We start from the raw sequence: 22,081 nt of genomic DNA on the forward strand, positions 1-22,081 counted from the left end.
ACACGTTATCATTAGGATCCGCGAAACTGTTTTTTATGATTATCATGCATTTACAATGTCAAGTTGTTATTTCTATTCAAACTGTAAATTGTGTGTTTGTATCAGCTTCGATTTTTTAGAGCAGCTTATAATCAACTGCTGTATATGGTTTTCTTGTCAATATCCAATTCAAGTCTTCCACTTGGATCTGCAAACCTGAAAAATGATTTCACTTTTTGTTGGGGACCTAGCAGCAGCTTAGCACACTTGAAGCAAAGTTACAAACAAAGCAATGGACGAAGAATTTAATCTGTATACAGGTATACAACTAACAAGGTCTCACTCATTTAGGAAACGCAAGTGCAAAGAGATAAATACAAAAAAAAAAAAGTCCTATATACATGATGAGTTCATATTTATTCTTTTGCAGGTTGGTGACAGTTTTATTGTAAACCATGCTTTCTACAGGTGCTTTTCACTCAAATTATGTTTCAAATAAAGAAAATTTAAGGAGAAAATGGTCCAGAATGTGTTGATATCACAGAAGATGCCTCGTCTCTTGAATGAGGAGGAATGCCAGGTTCACCAAACATCCTTCTTCTTTGCATCTTCCTTCCATCATTAATGAAGGATATAGCTTGATTTCCTGAATTTATGCTGTTTGATCTGAATTGATGGATACTGATGGGAAGCCTTCTGTTCACTGGCATAGGACTGTCTAGACCTCCGTTACAGCTTTTATTTGGAATACGTCTACTGCTGGTGCTTGGTCTTGATGCATACATATTATCTCGCTCAACTGCTACTTGACTCTGGACCTTCTTCTTTTCCCATGGCTAAAACCCAAAAATTATTAGAGGAGCCAAGAATTTGATGAATATGGCATAGTTATTTCTTGAACAACATAAGGTGATATAGAAATTAGTATCTGTTTAAAACCGGTGTATGATACCAACCTGCTGTCTTTTCTTTTCCTCCTCTTTTTCCCTTTTTAGCATGTTATACTCTTCCAACATTTCCATTAGAGGTACCTACACAGATATTATTTTGCCAGCTATGATCAACGTAAAAACGAATGGAACCATACTAGAAAAAGCATCGCAATGAGAAAGTAAACTGTGCCAGTGTAAGAATGCTCAAATCATTGGTCAACATAACTGAAGCTAGAACTGTATAATATGATTTGTTTCTTGCAATTCTTTAAGTTTTTTGTTATCATCTTGTGTGCTGCTGGTGTGCTTTTTGTTACTCTGTTGGGTGTTTCTTGAAAATTTATCTATAGACGGTTATGCCATTACTTGATTAACTGTAAAACACATTTTGCAACTTCACACTTTTCTCAAATATCTAGAGGACTCACAATTGTGCCTATCCTCTGCCCAGATGTTTCTAATACTATGCTTAAGTGTCACACATTTAACATTGGCCAACCTTTCTTCTAAGATTAGGTCCTAAATTTGAATCTACTTTTACACATGCATCAATATATATTCTTGCAATACTTGTTTTGCCTTTCTTTGGATGCTACCTGTTCTGTAAATTTTAAAATGCTTCTCACTATTCCATAACTCAATTAGACTGTGTAATATATACTTTTCAGATGCATCTTTTCTAGTATAAGAATAGTGTTTTAGAATGTAGGATAGCTGACCTGATCATACAAGAAAACTTTATTTCGTTCTTCTTCCCAAGATCTGGCCATTTTAATTATCAAATCTACCAAAGCTGTAAAAAGCATCCATATTATGTAAGTATTTGAGTTTGCTTCCAATTAGTGCAAATCTTATTGTTGTCTATATACCTGGCATTTTGCTGACCATTATACGGGCACGTTCAGCACGTCTCAAGTTTTTGTGAGCTCCTCTGCTGACTGAGTATCGATTCTCATCCTGATAATACACTTGGATTGTGAAACATATAATAGAGATATTTATTCCTTAGCCATAGTTATGAAGATTGATTGAAATGAAAATTCTAACCGTGCTATATTCTTCTAGCCAGCGTTCTTCATCACGTGCTAACATCCACTTCTCCACCTTCTCCATTATAGCCTTCCTGCTAGCAGCCTCTTCTTTTGCTCTTGATATCTGTTCATCCATACTCATGAGGAGATTGGAATGGTCAATCTCCCCTTTTTCACATCTATGTCACTTTCTAGGACTGTTTAATTTTAGATAGGCACTTAATTTTGTTTGCAAAGGAACACACATTCATTAATTACAGACTTACAGTCACCTGAGTTTATAAGGTTAATGATATTCTTCATCTCTGTCTGTGAAGGTATCTCCACATGTGATTTCTTGCATATTAATTCCAGTTCCTCCCGTTTCTTCTGGAATAACTCTTTCATCTTGCTTGCTTTTAGTTGATCCAGTCTCTTGACTTCAGCTTCAGTCTTGAATAATGAAAAAAAGATTCTTCTATTAGTTCCATTTTTATTTTCCACCATTTAAATATCTGAGTTTCTGATATTCTGGGGATAAACTTAGATACATACCTGCTGCACTATTTCTAGAGTAAGACTTCCTGGATCAGATACTTCTGAAGATGAGACTGATAACAAATTGATTACGTGTGAAAAAGGTTGTCGGTCATTGTATGGTACATCCATAAGATTCCATAGATTCAACAGTTCTTTCCCTAAATGGTGAAGCTGCAAAACATTCAAGTTAAAAATGCAATACCTGAGGCTTTAAGACCTAATATTTGTTTTAGACTGGCTGGCATCTCAACAGGTTGGACTAAATACAAAATTTTCTCAACTAAGAGTCAATGTATACTGAATGTTTTATAATTTTGCACCCCAAGTCAAGAGTCATTTCACTCATTTCTAATTACAAAATAAATTCAAATAACTATGTAACTGTTATAAGATGAGATTAAAGGCTTTTCTTAGTTCATTAGTGACTGGTATAACTCCTTGGGATGGAGATAAATTTAACATATTTCATATATGCCCAAAATAAAGATACAACAACAGTTTTATTAGTTTCACCTTGTCAAGTCGGGTTTTCTTTTCTTCATAAAGGGACTCTACTGTGGTGTCAAGTTTATCCAGGATTTTGTCACTTATATTCTTTGTTATCCCACACAAATCATTCAAGCTTGGGTGAACTTCCATGATGATCGCTGAGGAATCTTTTCCCAAGATTGTGGACAGGCTGTATATTACGTCTATGTATTTCTCCACTTGCTGGAGTCTTTCATTCTTCAAATGTAATTGCAATAAGCAAGATGAAAAAGTCTAGTTTGTAAAATACTAACTTCTTAAATGGCAGGGAAGGAAAATAACTGCTGCTAGGTACCTTCTCATTGTAGAGCCTTTGCAACTCGTTCTGATACTCCTCAAGTCTTTTTAGTGAAAGATCATTCTCGTTTACTACAATGATTGATGTTGCGTTATCTGAATTACCTGCAATTTCTGCAGAAATCTTTTGAATTTGCCCCTGCACCGCTCGGAACTGGTTTAGCCTCTCTTCCTTCCTCAGACGCATCTCTCGGAGTGCTGGAGTGATCGAATCTAGCTGCTCTTTTAGTGTTCCCGCCCTTTTTTCTGGCTGTTCAGTTAGTAATCTCATCAATGAAGAGTCTACAGTGATAGTTCATGTCTTGTTGAAGCATACACATTTGTCATTTCTCATTAGTCACATTTAACAAACAATGCACTCTGGCATAAAACTATTTGTGTGTATCTACTTAATTGCTACATAACATGGTATCAGAGACTATATAATGACTATATGATCCTATAATCTAATAATCTATAGCTCAATCTTGCATGATAGTCTTATGACAATTATCAAATTCGTATCTACTATGAATAATGAGACAGTTGGAAGCATAACTGTTTCTAGATTAGTAAGTCTCATAAGCATTAAGTGAAAAAAAAAAAAAAAAAAAAGAAGGTACTAATTGGCTCACTTTACTTCAAGATATATGAAAATGGTCTAATTTGCTTGTTATGATTTCTAGTTCTAATTGTTTATGTATACTAACTGGAGAAAGCTAAGTGGAATAGGTACCCGTCCAGGTAGAGATCTTTCACCAAGAGACAACAAAAGGTGTGTAAATTCAGCCTCGGCCTCGGCCAATTCTTGGTGCAGATGTGCTCTGGATATATTTGCTTTGTCGACTTTTCGTCTGTAGACCTCGAGGCACTCTTGCTCCAAATCCAGCAGAACCTTCTCCCTCTCGAATTTGTCTTCTCCGACTTCGTCCCATATTATCTAAAGTCATTCAAAATCGAGGAAAAATAACATGAATAATGGAATGTGACAGAAGATTCAAGACATTCAATGTGTGAAATGAGTGTGAAGGAGGCTCTTGCCTGCAGTTCCTGCAACAAGAATCCACATGAAGTTTCTAATATTGCAGAATTTCTCATCCCTATTGGTGTCTGGACTGAACCCATTTTTGTTTTTGGTGGCACCGTTCCAGTGTAGAAGGAACTCAGATACTACTGAGTAGTATACCTCTGAATGAAGAGGGAAAAAACACAGAAGAATGATTGGGGAAGAAAAGAGGTTTTGGTGTCAGTGGAAGAGAGTGTTTACCATTTGGTATGAGTTTTAGCTTAAAAGACAAGGGTGGCAGAGGTGGGTAATGTAAGCTTTTGTTTCAAGAATCAGACTCGGCCACATTTGATCCTACAAACTTTAACTTTTTCCCTCCCTCTTTTTATTATTCCAATTGCAAAGTACAATATAACTGTCTCTTTCATTTTAGAACCTAAAATTGATAGGGTTCCTTAGTTAGATGTGCTAGATGTGATGTGTGTCTTGCACCATGTTTCTTCAAGTATAGCTCTTCTATTTTGTAGGACTTGATTCCTACGTTATCTATCATTATCAAATATATATTTTTTGATGCTGATCCTGATTGGGATAGACAAACATAAAACACTTATTTTCTGCTTTCTGTATTCGATGCCTCTTTTATTTCTTTTTATCAAAGAAACATTTAGGCGGATGCAATTTTATATCTATTAAAGTTAGGACATTTCTCCAAATTTAGTAAATATTTATTAAACTATTTATAAATTATATATCAAATGAATTCTCATTTTTCTTAATTGCGTTTTTCGCATGTATTTTAAACTTGGTAATTGTTTCGGTATTTTTCAAAACTAGAAGATAATTTTCTATCATATATTATTATTATATAATAGGTCTATTTTGTATACTTTTAACATATGAAATAATTATAACCAACTTGAATTGGTTGAGTGGTCAGCTCACTCGTCCGCTTAAGCAAGTGTCGGAGGTTCGAATCTTGTCTTGTGCCTATAGCAACCCATTGATCCGCGACGAATCCCGCATTGTGCATGCATCAACCTATTGGCCAGCGGTAGACCTTTAAATAGAGCTCAGATCCACGACGACGAATTAGTCTTTGACCTGTTACGTTTAACTAATTCGACACATACTTAAAGTTTTGATAAAATAAGCCGACACATACTTAAAGTTTTGATAAAATAAGCTTTTAGTTCATGAAGTACGCAATGAATATCCTCTGGAATAAGTTAATTATCTAAAATTTAATTCAAATATGATTTTTTATATTTAAATAAAATATATAGAATATTTATTTCACATATTAAATACGTGTACAATTAGATTTTTATGTGATAATATAAAAAATGTAATTTATTCTCTAATTTCCGGATGATACATGAGTAATTGCCTTCAAAACTTTTATCAATTGTACCAATTAATTTCCTCAATGGATGATGCTGCTTTCTAATGTTGATTATTTGATTATTTCTGTTGCAAGTTTCCTTTCCAGAAGTGAGATCGAATTTAGTAGGACATCATTATCACGTGTCTTGAATTTTTTTTCTTTTAAAAAAATTAAATAAATGTAGTTTTAGGTGCAATGAAAACAGCGAGGAATTTGATTTTCGAGTTGCTATGAAATTTTCTTTTATTGAATAAAACGTTCCACCCTGTTCCAGTATAGCAGTATAAAAGATAAAAGCTGAGACATGCCTTGCAAAGGAAGAAAGAATGCATAAACATAAACTATTGTTATAATAGTGCATACATGGACTTTTTAAGACACCTTGCACAGGAGAATGGAGTTTAGAGTATATATAGTGGTGGAGCTTGAGAAATTCGTTTGAGGGGCCAAAAATTTTAATATCAAAAATAGTAAAATACATAATAATATTATATAAAAACAAAATTTTATAAATACCACAATAAATAAATTATTGTAAGAGAAAAGGACAAATAGGTCATTGACTTTTTGATCCACAAACATTTAAGTTTTTGAGGATTTGAAAATACATTTAACTCTCTGACCTTTTCAAAACTTAGACATATTGATCTTTCATGTTTACTTGGGTCTGTCAGACTCAACAGAAAAATCAAACGTGACTCCCGTTGTAATTGATATGGATGCACACATAAGAAAGTTTTTAAAATTGGACAAATTAGATTCAGGAATCGATATGTCCAAATTTTGAAGAGGTCAGAGGTTTAAATATATTTTTAAATTGAAAAAACTACCAAAAGTACCCATGAAGTTTACAAACGCGGACAAAAGTACCCATAAACTAAGGAAATTAATGCTGTACCCATGAAAGATGTATTTCGTATGACAAAAGTATCCAAATCCTAAATTTTTATTGATTTTTTAATAAAATTTCCAAACTACCCCACCCTTACCCCATTCTACCGTCACTCCCTCTCTTCTCACTTCTTCCTCTCGCCTCACTTATCCCTCTCTCAAAAACCCTCACAGAGTCTTCTCCCTTTCACTCTTAAGGTGACTACAACATCTTCATCGCGCGCTTGTGACCCAACCTGAGGAGAATATCGCCGTGGCGCACCTGTTGCAGCCGAGGAGAATGTCATTGTGGCGCGCCTGACCCAGCAGAGGAGAATACCATCGTCACACGCTTGAGAAGAGAGAGTGGTCGTGATGCTCTTGCATGCAGGAAGAGGGTTCGGTAAAGAGAAATCAAAGAAGAAAGGGAGGTGGCGTTGTGGATGGAGGTTCTGCCATTGACAATGTTACAGCCGGCGAAGAAAAGGTATTTCTTTTTTTAAACATTTTTATTTTATTTTTCTTCTTTTCAGAAATTGATTTAGTTACTACTAAAATGATATTGTTCTATTTTTTTTAAATCTACTTCTATTTTTTATGAAGATTGAGATTGATTTATAGAAGATCAGGTTCATGGCTACTTCTATTTCTGATTTTTGCTGAAATAAATTTCAAATTTGATGAATAGATTTGTTGGTTTTTTATGGTTGATGGCTGTTTCTACTTCTAATTTTGCTAAAGTGAATTGAAATTGGATGAATAAATTTGAAAATTTTTATATGTTGAGTAATTTTTTGTGTTTGATTGATTTGGTCTGGGTATGGATTGTAAACTTATGAGTGAATCGGTTGAGGTCCAATCCTCCACCACTACCACCACTACCATTGATTTCGGTCTGGTTTGTTTTTGGAGTAGTTTCGGACTCCATGGCAAGGGTTGGTACAGATTGGGTTATGAAAGGTTGAAAAAGTGAGTTGAGGTTGAATGTAGGGTAATTTAGGAATTTTATTAAAAAATCAACAAAAATTTAGGATTTGGATACTTTTGTCATACGGAATCCATCTTTCATGGGTACAGCCTTAATTTCCTTAGTTTATGGGTACTTTTGTCAGCGTTCGTAAACTTCATGGGTATTTTTGGTAGTTTTTCCTATTATAAAATATCTTAAAAGGCTACTTTTCAAATTTTAAGTGATTTAAAATTTTTAATAATGATTATTAAATCAGTTATTGTAATGATTATGATTATGATGATCTTTTTCAGGTAGTCCAATAGTCCATCATGTTGAATTAAAAGAGAAAGTATATGGAGCAATGGAGTATCTGTATAATATGTATAATGGGGTTTAGGGATGTTCGATTCAGTTGGATATCAGATGTTTATTATCCCTGGTATCTGGATGGTTATTCTGGATAGTATGAATGTAATATATTTAAGAAATTAGTAGTATGTTACTCTGAATATTTATTTTTTAACTCATATTGAGTTAAATAAATAACCTATTATACACATTGTACAAATATTCAATTGGCTCCATAGCCGAATTCGAATTAAAATAAGTATTAAATGAATGTGTGAAGAGTTAAACACATGTACACTTAAATTGTGGCTTTTTTATATAAATAAACATATGAAAAACTTTATTCCAGGAATACGCATGGATTGAAATATTGTCGTATGACCAACTCAAGGGCATCGCCCACAAAATGGAGTTGCCCATTAACTCACTCTCGGCGCCCACGAAATGGAGGGGACAGCTGCAGGCTCCAATTCACCTGGGGCAGACACGAAATGAGGGGACATCCATTTAGTGGCTGCCATCCACGAAATGGAAAAATCAGGGGCGGCGGACACGAATTGGTGCACTTCTAGTGCACCGCCACGAATTGGGACCATAATTTGCCTATATAATGTGTGTTTGGATTACAGTTTATAAACGGTAATTTACATAAAATTGATTTTGTAAATTTGATTTTGATAAAAAGTAAGTTTGTGTTAAAGTGATTTATGTTTATCATAAACGTTGGATTCCAAGTTGGATTCCAAATTAATATTAAGAATAAGATTACTAAGAGTATTAGAGTAAGAGTACGATGTAAAAAAAATACTAAAGTAACATTTTTACGTTAATACTTAAAAAATGTAACATATTTGATTAAATATTCTTTTACATATATAAATATATATATCTAAAAGTTATATTTTTTATTTTTATTTAAAAATATATTTTGTCTATTTTTATATGTTATTTTTATTTTAGTAAGTAAATATTAATTTTATTATAAAATTAAGTAATAAGATCTATTTAAATATCTAAATTAATTAAAATGATAGGATAATATAAAAAAATTATTTAAATTGATGTCTATTTTAGTAATTTTTTATCTAAAAGTGGTTTTGAACGGTATAAACCAAACAACATTTATTTTAATATAATCCATTTTGATACAAAAATTACCAAACATAAATCACTTTATTACAAACTTACTTTTTATCAACAATCAAATTTGCAAAATCAATTTTATGCAAACTTCCGTTTATGAACTGTAATCCAGACACACATTATATAAGCAAATTATAATCCCAATTCATGGGCGGTACACAAGAAGTGCACCAATTCGTGTCCGTCGCCCTTGGTTTTTCCATTTCGTGGATGGCAGCCACTAAATGGCTGTCCCCCCATTTTGTGTTTGCTTGTCGCAGGTGAATTGGAGCGTGCAGCTATCCCTTTCATTTTGTGGGTGCCGAGATAAGTCGATGGATAACTCTATTTCGTGGGCAACGCTCTTGAGTTGGTCATACGTATTTCAGACAATATTTCAATATATGCGTATTTTTGAAAATAAAGTTTTTCATATATTTATTTATATAAAAAAAAGTCCTTAAATTATTACATAATACTTTAGTGGAATGAGCTTGTTATGTTATATATAATACTATTACTAAATATTTTACAAAATGTTTGGGGAATTATGCCCCCATTGTCCACAAAAAGTTCTGCGAGTGTAATGTATATGTGTTATTTTTTTATATTATGATAAAGTATATTTTTTGTTTTTAATATTTTAAAAAATTTTAAAAATAATTTTAATATTTAATATGTTTAATTTTGACCATAATATTTCAATATAATTCAATTATACTCTTAAGTATTAACACTGTTAATTAAGATGTTGACGTGGTAATTATATATTGATATCGAGAATAAAAATAATATTTACGATTTAGTAATTTTTTTAAATAAAAATCATATTGTAACATTCTTAAACAATCACTTTTATTGAGTATAAGTTTTTTTCTTGTGTCTATTGAGTATTAGTTTAATATAATAATTTTTTTAATACAATTATTTACACAAACATTTTTTTGAAGCATATCGTTTTTAATATATAAAAATAACTTGGATATCTAAAAAAAAATCATATAATTTGTTGATAAATAATTAAATATGTGATTGTGGAAAAAAACTTCTAAAAAGTGAAAGAATTTAATTTATATAATTTTGCATTGACATTTAATCATGTGCTATCACAGACACAAATAATTAATTTCGTTACTAATTTAAGTCAGTATAATATAATTTTTTCTAGTAATCAAATTTTTGAATATGACAAGACTGTAATTCTGTCTTTTGGCTTTAAAATTATGAAAATAACTTCTTAACTACATATCACATTTATTCATAAAAAAAATACAAAATATTTAAGAGGAGATAGATTGAATATATAAAAGTAATGATAAATTCAATAAACATATGTTAGATTAAATAAATCATAAATAGATTTGTACTAATATTTTTCAAGAGCTTGCAAATAGATTTTAAATACTAATAAGGACTTGTATTTTTCACATCATTTTAAAATATAAATTATAATTAAATGAAAGATAAGAATAGTAAAATTACAAGCATGAATTTTGTTCGGATTCGGTCACACCTCTGTATTCACATCTAGTTCTGCCTATAATCATGCCAGAAATTTATCTACTATCAATAAAACTTGAAACATGTGATTGATAAATCACTACAATTTATGCACTTTTGATACATCTTCAGGAATTCTTCATCATATATATTAAGTCTCGCCTTATGGATTTAGCTCATTTTTAGGATCCTGCTTTTAAAATTACCTATGATACGTCTTTCAGTCTAAAAGGTTGGTATTATTCCAATTTTAATTAGCTAATTGCGTATAATTAAGGGTACTTGCAACATTATTGTAATACTTTTTGAACTACATTTCTTAGGATTGCATATAGAATATCATTGATTTACCTTCCGTATATTTTAGAAAGCGAATTTTATGGTGTCTATAATTTGATACTTAACTTTTGTCTAACTTATTTTTTATAATAAATTTTAAATATTTAATTATTATTTACTTTTATACTTTTAAATTTAAATATTAATTTTTAAACTTTTTCTAAGTTAGACAAACAATTTTAAACACTATAGCAATCACCATTTTAGAATTAAGTTTGGATGCTTTACTTACATAGTTAATTAATAATGTACTTATTTCAGAATGTGGATTCTTTCATGTTGAATTTTCATATATGATTTGTCCCTATTTTCTTATGCTATGCGATTTATCTAAAATAAATTATTAGAAACTATGCATAATTAAAAAAATTTGGTGAAAATAGTATACGGAGATCCATTTCCTCTTCTCTTGTACAACAAAAAGCACAAAACCTCTTGGAGCACAAGATTCATCTCTGCAATGGCTCCCTTCTTCGCAATGTAATGTCTTTGAATATTAAGATACAGTATTCTGGATGTGACGGTATAGTTATGGTTCAATTATTCTCAAATTTGAAATCCTTGTTGCTCTCAACTTAAATAAGGATGATGGGTTTGGAATTATATTATGCAACTGGAACCAGCTCATATCTATGAACTCAAATCGTCATTTAAGTCTAAAAAGATGACCCTTTATAAAATAAATGTATACTGCTACGCTTAATCGTTCGCCTCACTGAGTTTACAAAGAATCCAATAAGGTCGTTTTTCCATTACCATTATCTAATACTGGTAAAAGAAAACCAAACATTTATGCAATTTATAAATGGGCAAAGAAATGCTTTCTTATTAACCTGCTTTAATTTACATATCTTAAAGGTAAAATTCCAAAAGCATCAATTAGAACATTTGACCATGGACCACCAGCGAAGTGCATTTGGTTTGTTACAATAAACCAAACAAATTTGACAACTTAGAAAGATATATACTGACTATGAATCCGTGTTTGCCTCCACCAAAGAAGTGTCGGTTGCAGCTCTTTGAGCTTCTATCAACTTCATTTGGCGCTCCGCATGTTCCCTTTCGCAAGCACTAATTCCCATAATAATATCCAGCATAGTACCAGTAGTGCCAAAGAATACAAGGGGTGCCAGAGATTTGCGCTTTATCCCCACCGGAATCGCCAGCAGAGCTCCTGCCACTGAGAATACCCAAGTGCCCAATGCACTTAAAACATTCCATTTCAGTAACATTTTTGAATAAATATTTTCGAAAGATGCATGCAGAAAATCTAGAAAACCAAACAGTAACGAGTGAACAAAAGAAACTTTGCCAAAAAGAGGAATATTATTGATAATCTTTCTATACTAGGGAACAGTGAGACTAAAACCATTTAGAAGATGCACCAAGGTACCAGCCTCACTACAATTCATGGTTGCTCATGGAATCACCTAACAACTACAAAGCAAAGAGATATATAGAAAGGAGATTGGAATCAGTTAGGGAGTAACCAAGGGGATAAAAATGCCATTGCAGCAGTGAAGAATCATCAATGGCCCCAAAAGTATTCCTCTAAGTAGTTGTTTCAGCGGATTGATGCAAATCCACAGAAATAGAGTGAACATGACAACGAGCATTGTGATTTGAATTAAACCCTAACTTCATCAGAAAATATAGCTATTCATATTTTTGACACTGCATTGGCAAGTTCAGTATGCATCAATTTGATAGTATGGTGTAATCATAAACAAAAAAATCAAAGTCTTTTCATGCTAAACGAAGTTGGTTACATGAATCAAATGGTACCGAAGTGTCTTACTGTAAACTATGAATAAAAGCATTTCAATCTAAATGGCATAACAAGTAATAAGATTGCATGCCTAATGATATTTAAAACCCCCTACTAAATGACATAGTAATATCAAGGAAATTTTTTGAACACCTTAACCCCCAGACAACGTGTAGAACCCCACTCCATCACCTTTAGATTTTTATGTGAATGCCACTCTAACATACAACTCTAACTGAAGCTTCAGTCTACCCTATACTCTTAGTGTTCCTAGGCATTAGTTCCTTGAAGAATTGTCAACATTTCATTATTTATTGCGTTGCTAGTTATCCTTGGTGGACCAGAAAAGTTTATTCCCTTATGTCACAAGAGTGGGAGTAATAGGGAGTTAGGGACAAGAAACATAAAAAGTTTTTACCATTTTAATCACCAAGGTAATAAACAAATGGGTTACTAATGTCATTTCCAATAACAGTCCCTCTACTCGACCATTAGTAGACTATGAAATCTGAGCACAACTTTCTCACACACACTAGATATCTGTTAAGAGAGGTTTCTCTAAATATTGAAAACATGAGAAAACACCAAAATGTGATCATTGTATCAAAAACAAAGAGAAATGTCACATAACAGAAAAGATGAGATGGGGCTTAATTACTTGGAAACAGAGCAGTCTTCGAGATGCTTCACTTCTTCATTTGCCATTTTTCCTGTGATAGGTTTTGCAGCGTTGATCTGGACATAAATTATCAAATCTATTAATATATAGTTACTTTTTTTTCCATTGCATTCACAATTTTCCTTTTCCCTTCCCTTAGAGCAGAAAATTTTTCTTCAAACCAGACTTTTAAATTCTGATGGTGTCATTAATCTAATAATTATTATACTGTCTTAACAACTGCAATATTCAAGGAAGAAGGAAACAGAAGATGAAATGGCAAGGATTCCTTTTCTATGGAAAACTAACTTTTGGTTTTTTTTTTCTTCTTTTCCTTCTATGCAAATTTCAGCACTCTCTGAAGAACTATTGTCAGGTTTACATGAAAAAAAAAATACAGAAGCAGAAAATGGTACCACGAAGGAGAGGGCTATAGAAGAGGACGGCGAAACCACAGAGCTCGGAGAACAGGACGGCGGGTCGGCTGCGACGCTGGTCAGACGAAGGCGGTGATCCTCAAGACGGAGAGACAACGGAGCTTGAGGCGCAGTGAATCGTGCACGGCGGAGCTCGAGGCGCGGTGAAATGAGGACGGCGGAGTTCCAGCCGCAGTTAATCGCGGACGGCAGGAGATTGAGGAATTGTGAATGGTGGACGCTGTGTGAGTCTTGAGTGTGTGGGAGAAGGAGAATACAAAAGTGATGAGTGATGAGAGTAGATAATGTGAGTGATGAATGAGAAAGTGAATTAGGGTTTGGTCGAGCTCATGTTTGCACTTTGCAACATGGAGAGGGAAGCCTTCTGTTGAATGCTGGGTCGGGTTTCCGTTTGGATATCCAGCTTTCTTGGATCTAGGCTAGGTTGTGGGCCGGGTCCTGACAAAAACAAAATGTAACAAAGGGGATAATTCATGAGAAATTTTTCTTTGGTGGAAGATATCCAAGCAAATGAGACAAATGTCATTTTCCATAATGCAATCTCATTAGATGATAAATGAAGATTACCATCATCGTCGTGGTGTGCATGTCGCCTCCATAAACTTCATTGTCAATCGAATCCTCTTTTGTTGCTATCTTCCTATGCAAACAACATCAAGTGTAGTTAAAAGTTGAAACAGAAAAAAGTAGAGGAACTAAAAAAATAACTAAGATCCGAGATATCGCAAGTGAACTAGCGAATTTGTTAAAGGGCTTAAACTTTTTGAAGGGTTAGGCTTTATCACCTCCAAATATGGAATCAAAATCTTAAGAGCTTCATTACATGTATTTCGTTTGATTTAATGGGTGCATTAAGAATTCAAACGAAGGGTAAGAGTACCGTGTTCGTGTTCTTGATTCCGAGATATGCCACCATGTTGAAGAAGCGCTTGTGCAGCTGAGGAGAAAATGCAAGAGAGGGAAAAAAAATAAAGTTTGAGGATAATGGAAAGAAATATATAGAAATAAAATCATCTTTGAATTCAAAATTTAAACTTTAAAACGGTAAAATTTGGGCTCAAGAATTTGCTTATGGAAAAGCTGATGGTGATTTGGCTAGTAATGGGAGAACCATGTGTATTACTGTGTTATGGACGTCTGTAATACAAGGTCAACACGCAGGGGGCGTGTTGCCTGCTACACGCAGGGGACGTGAAGAGACGTGGCGTTACGTTGTTGGCCGGAGCTCGAAACACGCCGGGGGCGTGTTGACTCAGCACGGGGGGGCGTGCTGACGTGGCAGAATCACGCCGGGGGCGTGTTGACTCAGCACGGGGGGGCGTGCTGAGTTGGCCCTAGCACGTGGGAGGCGTGCTGACTCAGCACGCAGGGGCGTGCTGACACGTGGCGACATTTGATTGGCTGTGACGGGCAGCACGGGGCAGGCGTGGTGAATGCTCTCATCTATATATAGGCAGTGCTGGGCTGCATTTTCATTTGAGGAAGAGTATGTGAGTGTTCTTTGAGTGTTTTGTGAGTGTTAGGAGTGCAATGGAGGGTACCGCAAACTTGGTGGTGTATCGCAACGGTGAAATAATACGCAATACTCGTGAGGGCATGAGGTTTGTCTGTCAGAATCCATTTTCGTTTGCGGTTCCATGCACCATGACGTTAATGGAGCTTCAGAACGGTACGTTAATGAGAGTGAGCAGAATTTTGTACCGGAATCCAGTTGTAGTTTTTGGTGGTCTAATACAGTTTGACACCATGCCAATCACTAACGAAGGGAGTATGCAGAATATGTTTCAAATTTACCGGCAGACTCAGATGCGACAGCCACAGATTGAGCTATATGTTGAGTTTGAAAGCGTAGAGACAGAAGGGATTCAAAATGTTTTAGATATAGAGGATGATAGAGCTGCAGTGTACGAGGGAATGAATAGTGACAGTGAAGAGGACTTCGAAGCCACTTACGAAGCCGGCGATGAAGACGAGGATGGTGATGTGGGAGTTGAGACAGCAACGGAGAATATAGTGCTTCATCCCTCGAGCAGTCAACCGATGGACGTGCCACCATTCATGCGTGAGTTGGATCTCGACGCCATGCATGCACCGGAATTTCCGGAATATGCAAACATAGGTACGTCATGCATGAATAATACGTTTTTGGTAATTGATACGTTTGGAATGATTAGTGAACGATGATTTTCCGCTTTCTATAGGCGTTGCTGATCCTGAGGACGGAGAGTTCCGGATTGTAATGGAATACAGTTCCAGGAAGTCGGTGGTTGCTGCAATTAGAAGATACACTATCGTTAGAGGAGTTGACTACGATGTGTATGAGTCTGAGCCACAGACCTTCTATGCAAAATGCAAGATGTATGGGCGTGGGTGCGATTGGCTTATCCGAGCCAGCTTGATACGGAAAAAAGATTGTTGGGAGATACGCAGATACAATGGAAGGCACACGTGCACAATGGGAGCGATTTCACAGGATCATTCCAAGTTGGACTCGGATACCGTTGCTGATAGTATAATGCCGTTAGTCGAGACTGACCCGTCAATCAAGGTGAAATCTATAATAGCGGAAGTCCAGTCAAGGTTCAACTATACCATCAGTTACCGAAAGGCTTGGTTGGCAAAGCAGAAGTCCATAGCGAAGGTTTTTGGTGGTTGGGAGGATTCGTACCAAGCCTTGCCATGGTGGCTCTCGGTCATGGTTCAGAAGATACCTGGGTCAGTTGTGCAAATAGAAACACGCCCACTGTACAACGGGAATGAGGAGGCACAAGGTGTAAAAATACTTCATCGCGTATTTTGGAGCTTCAATCCATGCGTTAGGGCATTTAGGCATTGCAAGCCTCTAGTTCAGGTGGACGGCACACACTTATACGAAAAATACAAAGGAACACTCCTGGTCGCTGTTGCACAAGATGGGAACCAGAACATTGTGCCTATAGCTTTTGCGCTGGTGGAAGGGGAGACAGCTGATGTGTGGCACTTCTTTCTCAGAAATCTGCGAATGCATGTTGTCAGAAAAGACGGTGTGGGTATGATTTCAAATCGGCATGAGGCAATTCGGGCAGCAGTAAATCATTCCGGAGATGACTGGCAACCTCCAAGAGCATGGTGGATGTTTTGTATAAGGCACATCGGCAGCAACTTCCTAAGAGCATTCAAAGTCCCTCACTTGCAGAAGCTTGTTGTCAACATTGGGTATTCAAGAACGGTGGAGGAGTACAACATCAACTATAAGAGGCTGGAAGAGCGAGGCGAGGCATATGCCAGGTGGTGCGATGCCATTGGACTCAGACATTGGGTGTTGGCATTCGACGAGGGGCATCGATGGGGCCATATGACGACCAACCTTGTCGAGTGCATTAACTCAGTGTTGAAGGGTGCCCGTAATCTACTTGTGCTGGCGTTGGTCCGAGCAACATATTATCGGTTAAATGAACTTTTTACACGGAAGAGTGCCGAGGCTCACAAACGCAGGCGGGCTGGGTTTACTTACTCCGTATTTGCACAACAGCGGATAGAGGCAAATATGAAACAGGCTGGGAATATAGTAGTGCACCGGTTTGATAGACGAAATGAGGTGTTTGAGGTGCGCGACATGGCTAGCGGGAAGGTGTCAGTTGTTGACCTTGCGCAACGGACTTGTGACTGCGGGCACTTTCAGGTAGAATGACTACCTTGTCGCCATGTTATTGCTTGTTGTGCTAACCAGCGTCTCGATTGGCAGCTGTATGTGCATGACGTGTACAAGATGACAGAGATTCGTAAGGTATATAAATTTGAGTTTACACCGTTAGGTGATCCCGAGACATGGCCCGCATATGAGGGACCCACATTGGTCGCTAATCCCGCCTTGAGACGAACATCGAAAGGTCGCCCCAAATTGACCCGGTACTTGAACGAGATGGATTCACGCGACATGCGTGGTCCTCGGGTATGCCGTCTCTGTGGTGCTCAGGGTCATAGTCGGAGTCGATGTCCTCAGCGTGCTGGACCGAGTGGTGGGGGTGAATGACGTTTATTTTTTTCGTGTTTGTATTTTTAAATTTCTTAGTAGTCGTGTGTTTATTTTTAAATTTCCTGGTAGTTGTGTTTGTATTTTTAAATTTCTTATTAGTCTTGTGTTTATTTTTAAATTTCTTAGTAGTGGTGTTTGTATCTTTAAATTGTTTAGCAGTCGTGTTTGAATTTTTAAACTTCAAACTAGTCGTGTTAGTATTTTTAAATTTCATACAAGTCGTCTTTGTATTTTTAAATTTCATACTAGTCATATTTGTATTTTTGATATTATCATTTTCTGCTTTCGTGAAGTAAACATAGGAAACGTTAACTACGTTTTACATAGGTCAACATACTGAACATACGAATTACATTAGCTTAATTGTTACAATTAAATCTAAAAACCCTAAATCCAATCTCACTTCTTTCCAGCCATCCAATGCTGTCCCTTACCCATGATGCCCTGACCGAACCGCGACGGAGTATACCTATCAGGTAGATTTCGCTCTGTCCGTAGGTCATACGGGTGACCTAGAGCTGCCAAACCACCTTCCTCTGCCGGATCAACCGACCCACCTGCCTCTGCCGGAGTAGAGGACCCACCTGCCTCTGTCGGAGCTGATGCACCTGGGTTGTAGTCATCAACAACTGTGTAATCCCGCCGAAGGAAACCACTGTCACATGACGCAGTCGCTGATGAGGGGTCGTTACCATGACCCTGCAAACCATGGCTCGCACCTACTGATGCCCTATGTGGAGCGGCCGACGCCGACGGCGAATGCATGGCGCTAAAATCTGACCAACCACCCAAACTAGCATTGGCCCAATTCTGTTGCTGCTGATCTCCGTGACCACCAACAGAGAACTCAAACCAATCATGACCGGAAGGAATCGTAAGCATAGGCTGCTGAGAGTGGTGGCTGCCCTAAGGGTGGTGGCTGCCCTGATGGTGGTGGCTGCCCTGAGAGTGGTGGCTGCCCTGATGTTGGTGGCTGCCCTGAGAGTGGTGACTACCATGACTGTGCTCCGGTGGCTGTGGTACATAATATGGAAACGGTTCAAAGACTGCATGCTGATGTGGCTGTGGCTGCTGAGGAACGAACTCCTGTGGGGCAGGTGGCTGTGGTCCAGGTGGATGTGGATCCTGAGGAACGTACCCCGACAATCTCAGCAGATGCCCATATGAGCGCACGTACCAATCCCGATACTCCGCGGTCGGACTAAAATCCCAAGTCGGAAGGGGGTGTAGATCCCGCCGCCGAGTGTTTTGCCTGTTGTCCCACTCTCCTATCCATGCCCCATGAATAACTGTCCAGTCATGAAGCTGTACTCCGCGAAGAGCCATGCAATGCAGGTCTACTGGAATCTCCCTTGCTTCTTGCGGGGGAGGTTGTGCATACCCAAACTGACGCATCACTCGGTCCACAGGGTGCCATTCGATGCACTCAAACGACAACAACGGAGCAACGGTGTCACACACATCAAGGTGTCCGTGTAGATCGTCGGGTATGACCAATCCGGCGTACGACCGCCACTCAAACTGCCAATCATAATTCGTTTGCAGAAGCGTAACGTTAATATTTGGAAATAGAATTCACAAGAACCATAAATGTTTACCTCCTGCATATAGTCTATATGATGCCTAAATGTCACTACGGTGTTCGATGACCACGCTGTGGTGCGCGCCGAATGACTCCACTTGAAACATAATTCATTGGAAAAATTTACATATGTAACCCTTAATCAAACATACATCGTGAATATAACACATGACTAAAATAATAATTATTACCTCTTTGCAACTGGTATCTCAGCGGGTGGAAGGGTGTTCCTCAGTACAGGCGCAATACAAGGCATTCGTTCCCAAGCCCAAACAAACAACAAATTAAGAGGTCCATCCATCTCCTTCGTATCAAACCGTGATGCACGGCACAATGCCCTATAAAGATGTGCAAGACATGCTGACCCCCAACTATAAGTATGGATCCGGTCGAAATCTCGAAGCAGTGGTAGATACTTCGCGTGGGCGTATGCGGTCGACTTATCCGTGAATAATGTCGACCCCAACAAACAGAAGATATGACATCTGACATATCGCCTCACAGAATCCTCAGTGTCTAACGGCTCCGCGTCTCTGACACGTCTTACCCAACCCAGCTTTATATAGGATTTTGAAGAACTACTGACTTCTGGCTCTCGACCGAATATCGCGTGGCTCTGGCTTTGCACGAAGTCACCACTACTATCTGTCCATCCACTCACAGCCTCGCCGTCAATGGGTAGGCCAAATATATAAGCAACATCTTCAAATGTCACTGTAACCTCAGCCACCGGCAACACGAAGGTGTGAGTCTCTGGCCTCCACCTTTCGACCAGAGCAGCTAATAGCGGGTGAAATCCACGTATTACCCCAATTTTAGAGACGTGGTAAAATCCCGTAGCGCGTAGGTAGTTTTCCACCATCGGATTCCACGTCTGTGGCGGATCCAATTTACGCACCATCAAATTTCTGTTAGGCTGCATTAAAAAAATGTTAGTTTAAATAGGTTATACATATTATTGAATTAAAATAAATAAATAAATATTTGTAAATAGTTTTATTCACTAAGCTACATATTTTTTTTGTTTACTGTCAAGCATTTTTTATAATAAATAAATATATATATATATATATATAATTCTTTTTTTTTACATAAATAAATAATATTTTTAATATCATTTATTTATTTATTTGTCAAAATACGTATCTCCTCCATTCATATTTTTTCAATGAAAGTGTACAGAGCCGATTCTTCATACAATGTATGTATCTATTTATTCTTATTAATCTTTTAAAAATACCGAAAATTATTTTATCTTAAAAACTTCAAATATTTATTATTTATGCATTACTTTCATTAATAATGATAACAAAATTTATATATTCAAAAATCAGAAAAAAAAATATACGATAATACTAAAAAAATTTACATACAAAAAAAATATAATTATATTTTACAGATTCAAATTTTTTCTAACATAGTCATAAAATATAAAATAAAATGGACCTTTTTCTTTAAATTTATAAAATATTAACAACAACAACAATATTTAAAAAACGTCAGCATATAAAAAATTAAATTTTATCAACTTACATAAATTGGATGCTCCAAATAGTTGATAATATGATCTTCAGGCGCCGCATAATTACGTACCATTTTTTTTATATTTCTACAGTTTTTTTTTTATAAGTACCCCAACTGATTACACCTTCACTTCCACTTCTATTATTCAAACTACCCACATTCTATTTTAACACTCACACTCACTCAAACACACGGCTCACACTGCCTTTTTTTTTCCTATCTTGCTTCAAGTTTTGATGGCACACTCTCTGTTCTTCAATGGAGGAAGAACATGAATATATAGGGGAGATGGGCGCTGGTTACCGGGGAGGGGGGTGTTCCCTGCATGCAGGCAGGCCTGCTACACGCCCCCCCGTGAAGCTGCACACCTCGGAACTCAGCAAGCTTCACGGAATACACAGCTTCTCCCCCCGTGTTGCCAGACAACTGTCTTCTCGCTATTTCATCACGCTTCCAACGTGTTGCCAGAGTTTCGCCACGTGGCTGGCCGTGCTCAGCCATCACGCCCCCGGCGTGTTGCCCCTGACACCATCCTCCCGCAAAACACCCCTCTCACCCATATCGGGCCAATACACCACCTATGTTTCCATATAGAAAATAATTTCTGTAAAATTTGCATATTAAATATAAAAAAAAATAATAAGGAATAAAAGGCACAAATGGTCCCTTTGAAAAGTTTTAAAAGCAATTTTATTGAGTTTTGACATATAAAAATAGTAGTATTAATGTTTGGTGTAATTTTTAAAATTAAATTATAGGTTTCTAAGAATCTATTTATTGAGAAATTAAAAAAATTACTTCTCTCATAATAAAAAAGTTGTTTATCACATTTTTTCTTAAAAAAAATATTTTTAGAATTAAAAACTCAAACACAAAATAACTTATTTATAACCTATTTTTAATATAAACATTTATTGTTTAAGTTATTTTTTCAAAAAAAAACTTAATTAAGCTGTTCATCCAAAAAAAATAGATGAAGACAAAAGAAATTATTTTTGGTATCAATAAGATAGATAAATGATAAAAAGACAATTAATTTCCAATTCAAAATTTAAATTTTGAAATTTGTTAATGCAAGAGACGAAAAGAACTTGATGATCGTATGTGAGACAAATAGAAAAGAATGATTATGGGTTAACAGTGAAATTCGTTTTTTAGATTATTTATTTTTTAAATTGGTCTTTAAATGATTTTTTTAGTCATATTAGTCCTTAAAAAAAATATATAAGTCAAATTGGTCATTCCGTCTATTAAATGATAATGTGTTACGTTAATAAATGCCATGTGACAACGTGACATGATGACGTA

The 22,081-nt window shown here is 36.2% G+C and overlaps 2 protein-coding genes across 2 annotated transcripts; both read right to left on the minus strand.

Annotated features, from left to right (window-relative positions):
• Positions 1–274: 274 nt before the first annotated feature.
• On the minus strand, positions 275–4,689 carry LOC112715016 (65-kDa microtubule-associated protein 8). The gene is made up of 11 exons (XM_025766745.3): positions 4,307–4,689; positions 4,002–4,205; positions 3,285–3,536; positions 2,975–3,187; positions 2,477–2,632; positions 2,215–2,374; positions 1,959–2,110; positions 1,781–1,868; positions 1,631–1,704; positions 936–1,010; positions 275–815 (listed from the first exon to the last, which is right to left on the minus strand). Exons 1-11 carry the CDS (start codon positions 4,388–4,390, stop codon positions 486–488), a joined length of 1,788 nt encoding a protein of 595 aa, XP_025622530.1. The 5' UTR covers positions 4,391–4,689; the 3' UTR covers positions 275–485.
• Positions 4,690–11,595: 6,906 nt separating this feature from the next.
• Positions 11,596–14,287, minus strand: LOC112715019 (uncharacterized). The gene is made up of 4 exons (XM_025766747.3): positions 14,220–14,287; positions 13,632–14,090; positions 13,216–13,292; positions 11,596–11,995 (listed from the first exon to the last, which is right to left on the minus strand). Exons 3-4 carry the CDS (start codon positions 13,260–13,262, stop codon positions 11,761–11,763), a joined length of 282 nt encoding a protein of 93 aa, XP_025622532.1. The 5' UTR covers positions 13,263–13,292; positions 13,632–14,090; positions 14,220–14,287; the 3' UTR covers positions 11,596–11,760.
• Positions 14,288–22,081: the final 7,794 nt, after the last annotated feature.

Source organism: Arachis hypogaea, chromosome 10 (assembly GCF_003086295.3).
Source record: "Arachis hypogaea cultivar Tifrunner chromosome 10, arahy.Tifrunner.gnm2.J5K5, whole genome shotgun sequence".
In the NCBI taxonomy this organism is placed as follows: domain Eukaryota; kingdom Viridiplantae; phylum Streptophyta; class Magnoliopsida; order Fabales; family Fabaceae; genus Arachis; species Arachis hypogaea.

What these genes read in the sequence shown, in the direction of transcription:
- LOC112715016 (XM_025766745.3), bottom strand. Translation starts at nt 4,390, where the DNA reads ATGGGTTCAGTCCAGACACCAATAGGGATGAGAAATTCTGCAATATTA. An exon ending in TCTTGTTGCAGGAACTGCAG is followed by an intron (nt 4,206 to 4,306) that starts GCAAGAGCCTCC and finishes GAATGACTTTAG; the next exon opens with ATAATATGGGACGAAGTCGG. An exon ending in CATTAACCTTATAAACTCAG is followed by an intron (nt 2,111 to 2,214) that starts GTGACTGTAAGT and finishes GATGTGAAAAAG; the next exon opens with GGGAGATTGACCATTCCAAT.
- LOC112715019 (XM_025766747.3), bottom strand. Translation starts at nt 13,262, where the DNA reads ATGGCAAATGAAGAAGTGAAGCATCTCGAAGACTGCTCTGTTTCCAA. An exon ending in GAAGACTGCTCTGTTTCCAA is followed by an intron (nt 11,996 to 13,215) that starts GTAATTAAGCCC and finishes GAATGTTTTAAG; the next exon opens with TGCATTGGGCACTTGGGTAT.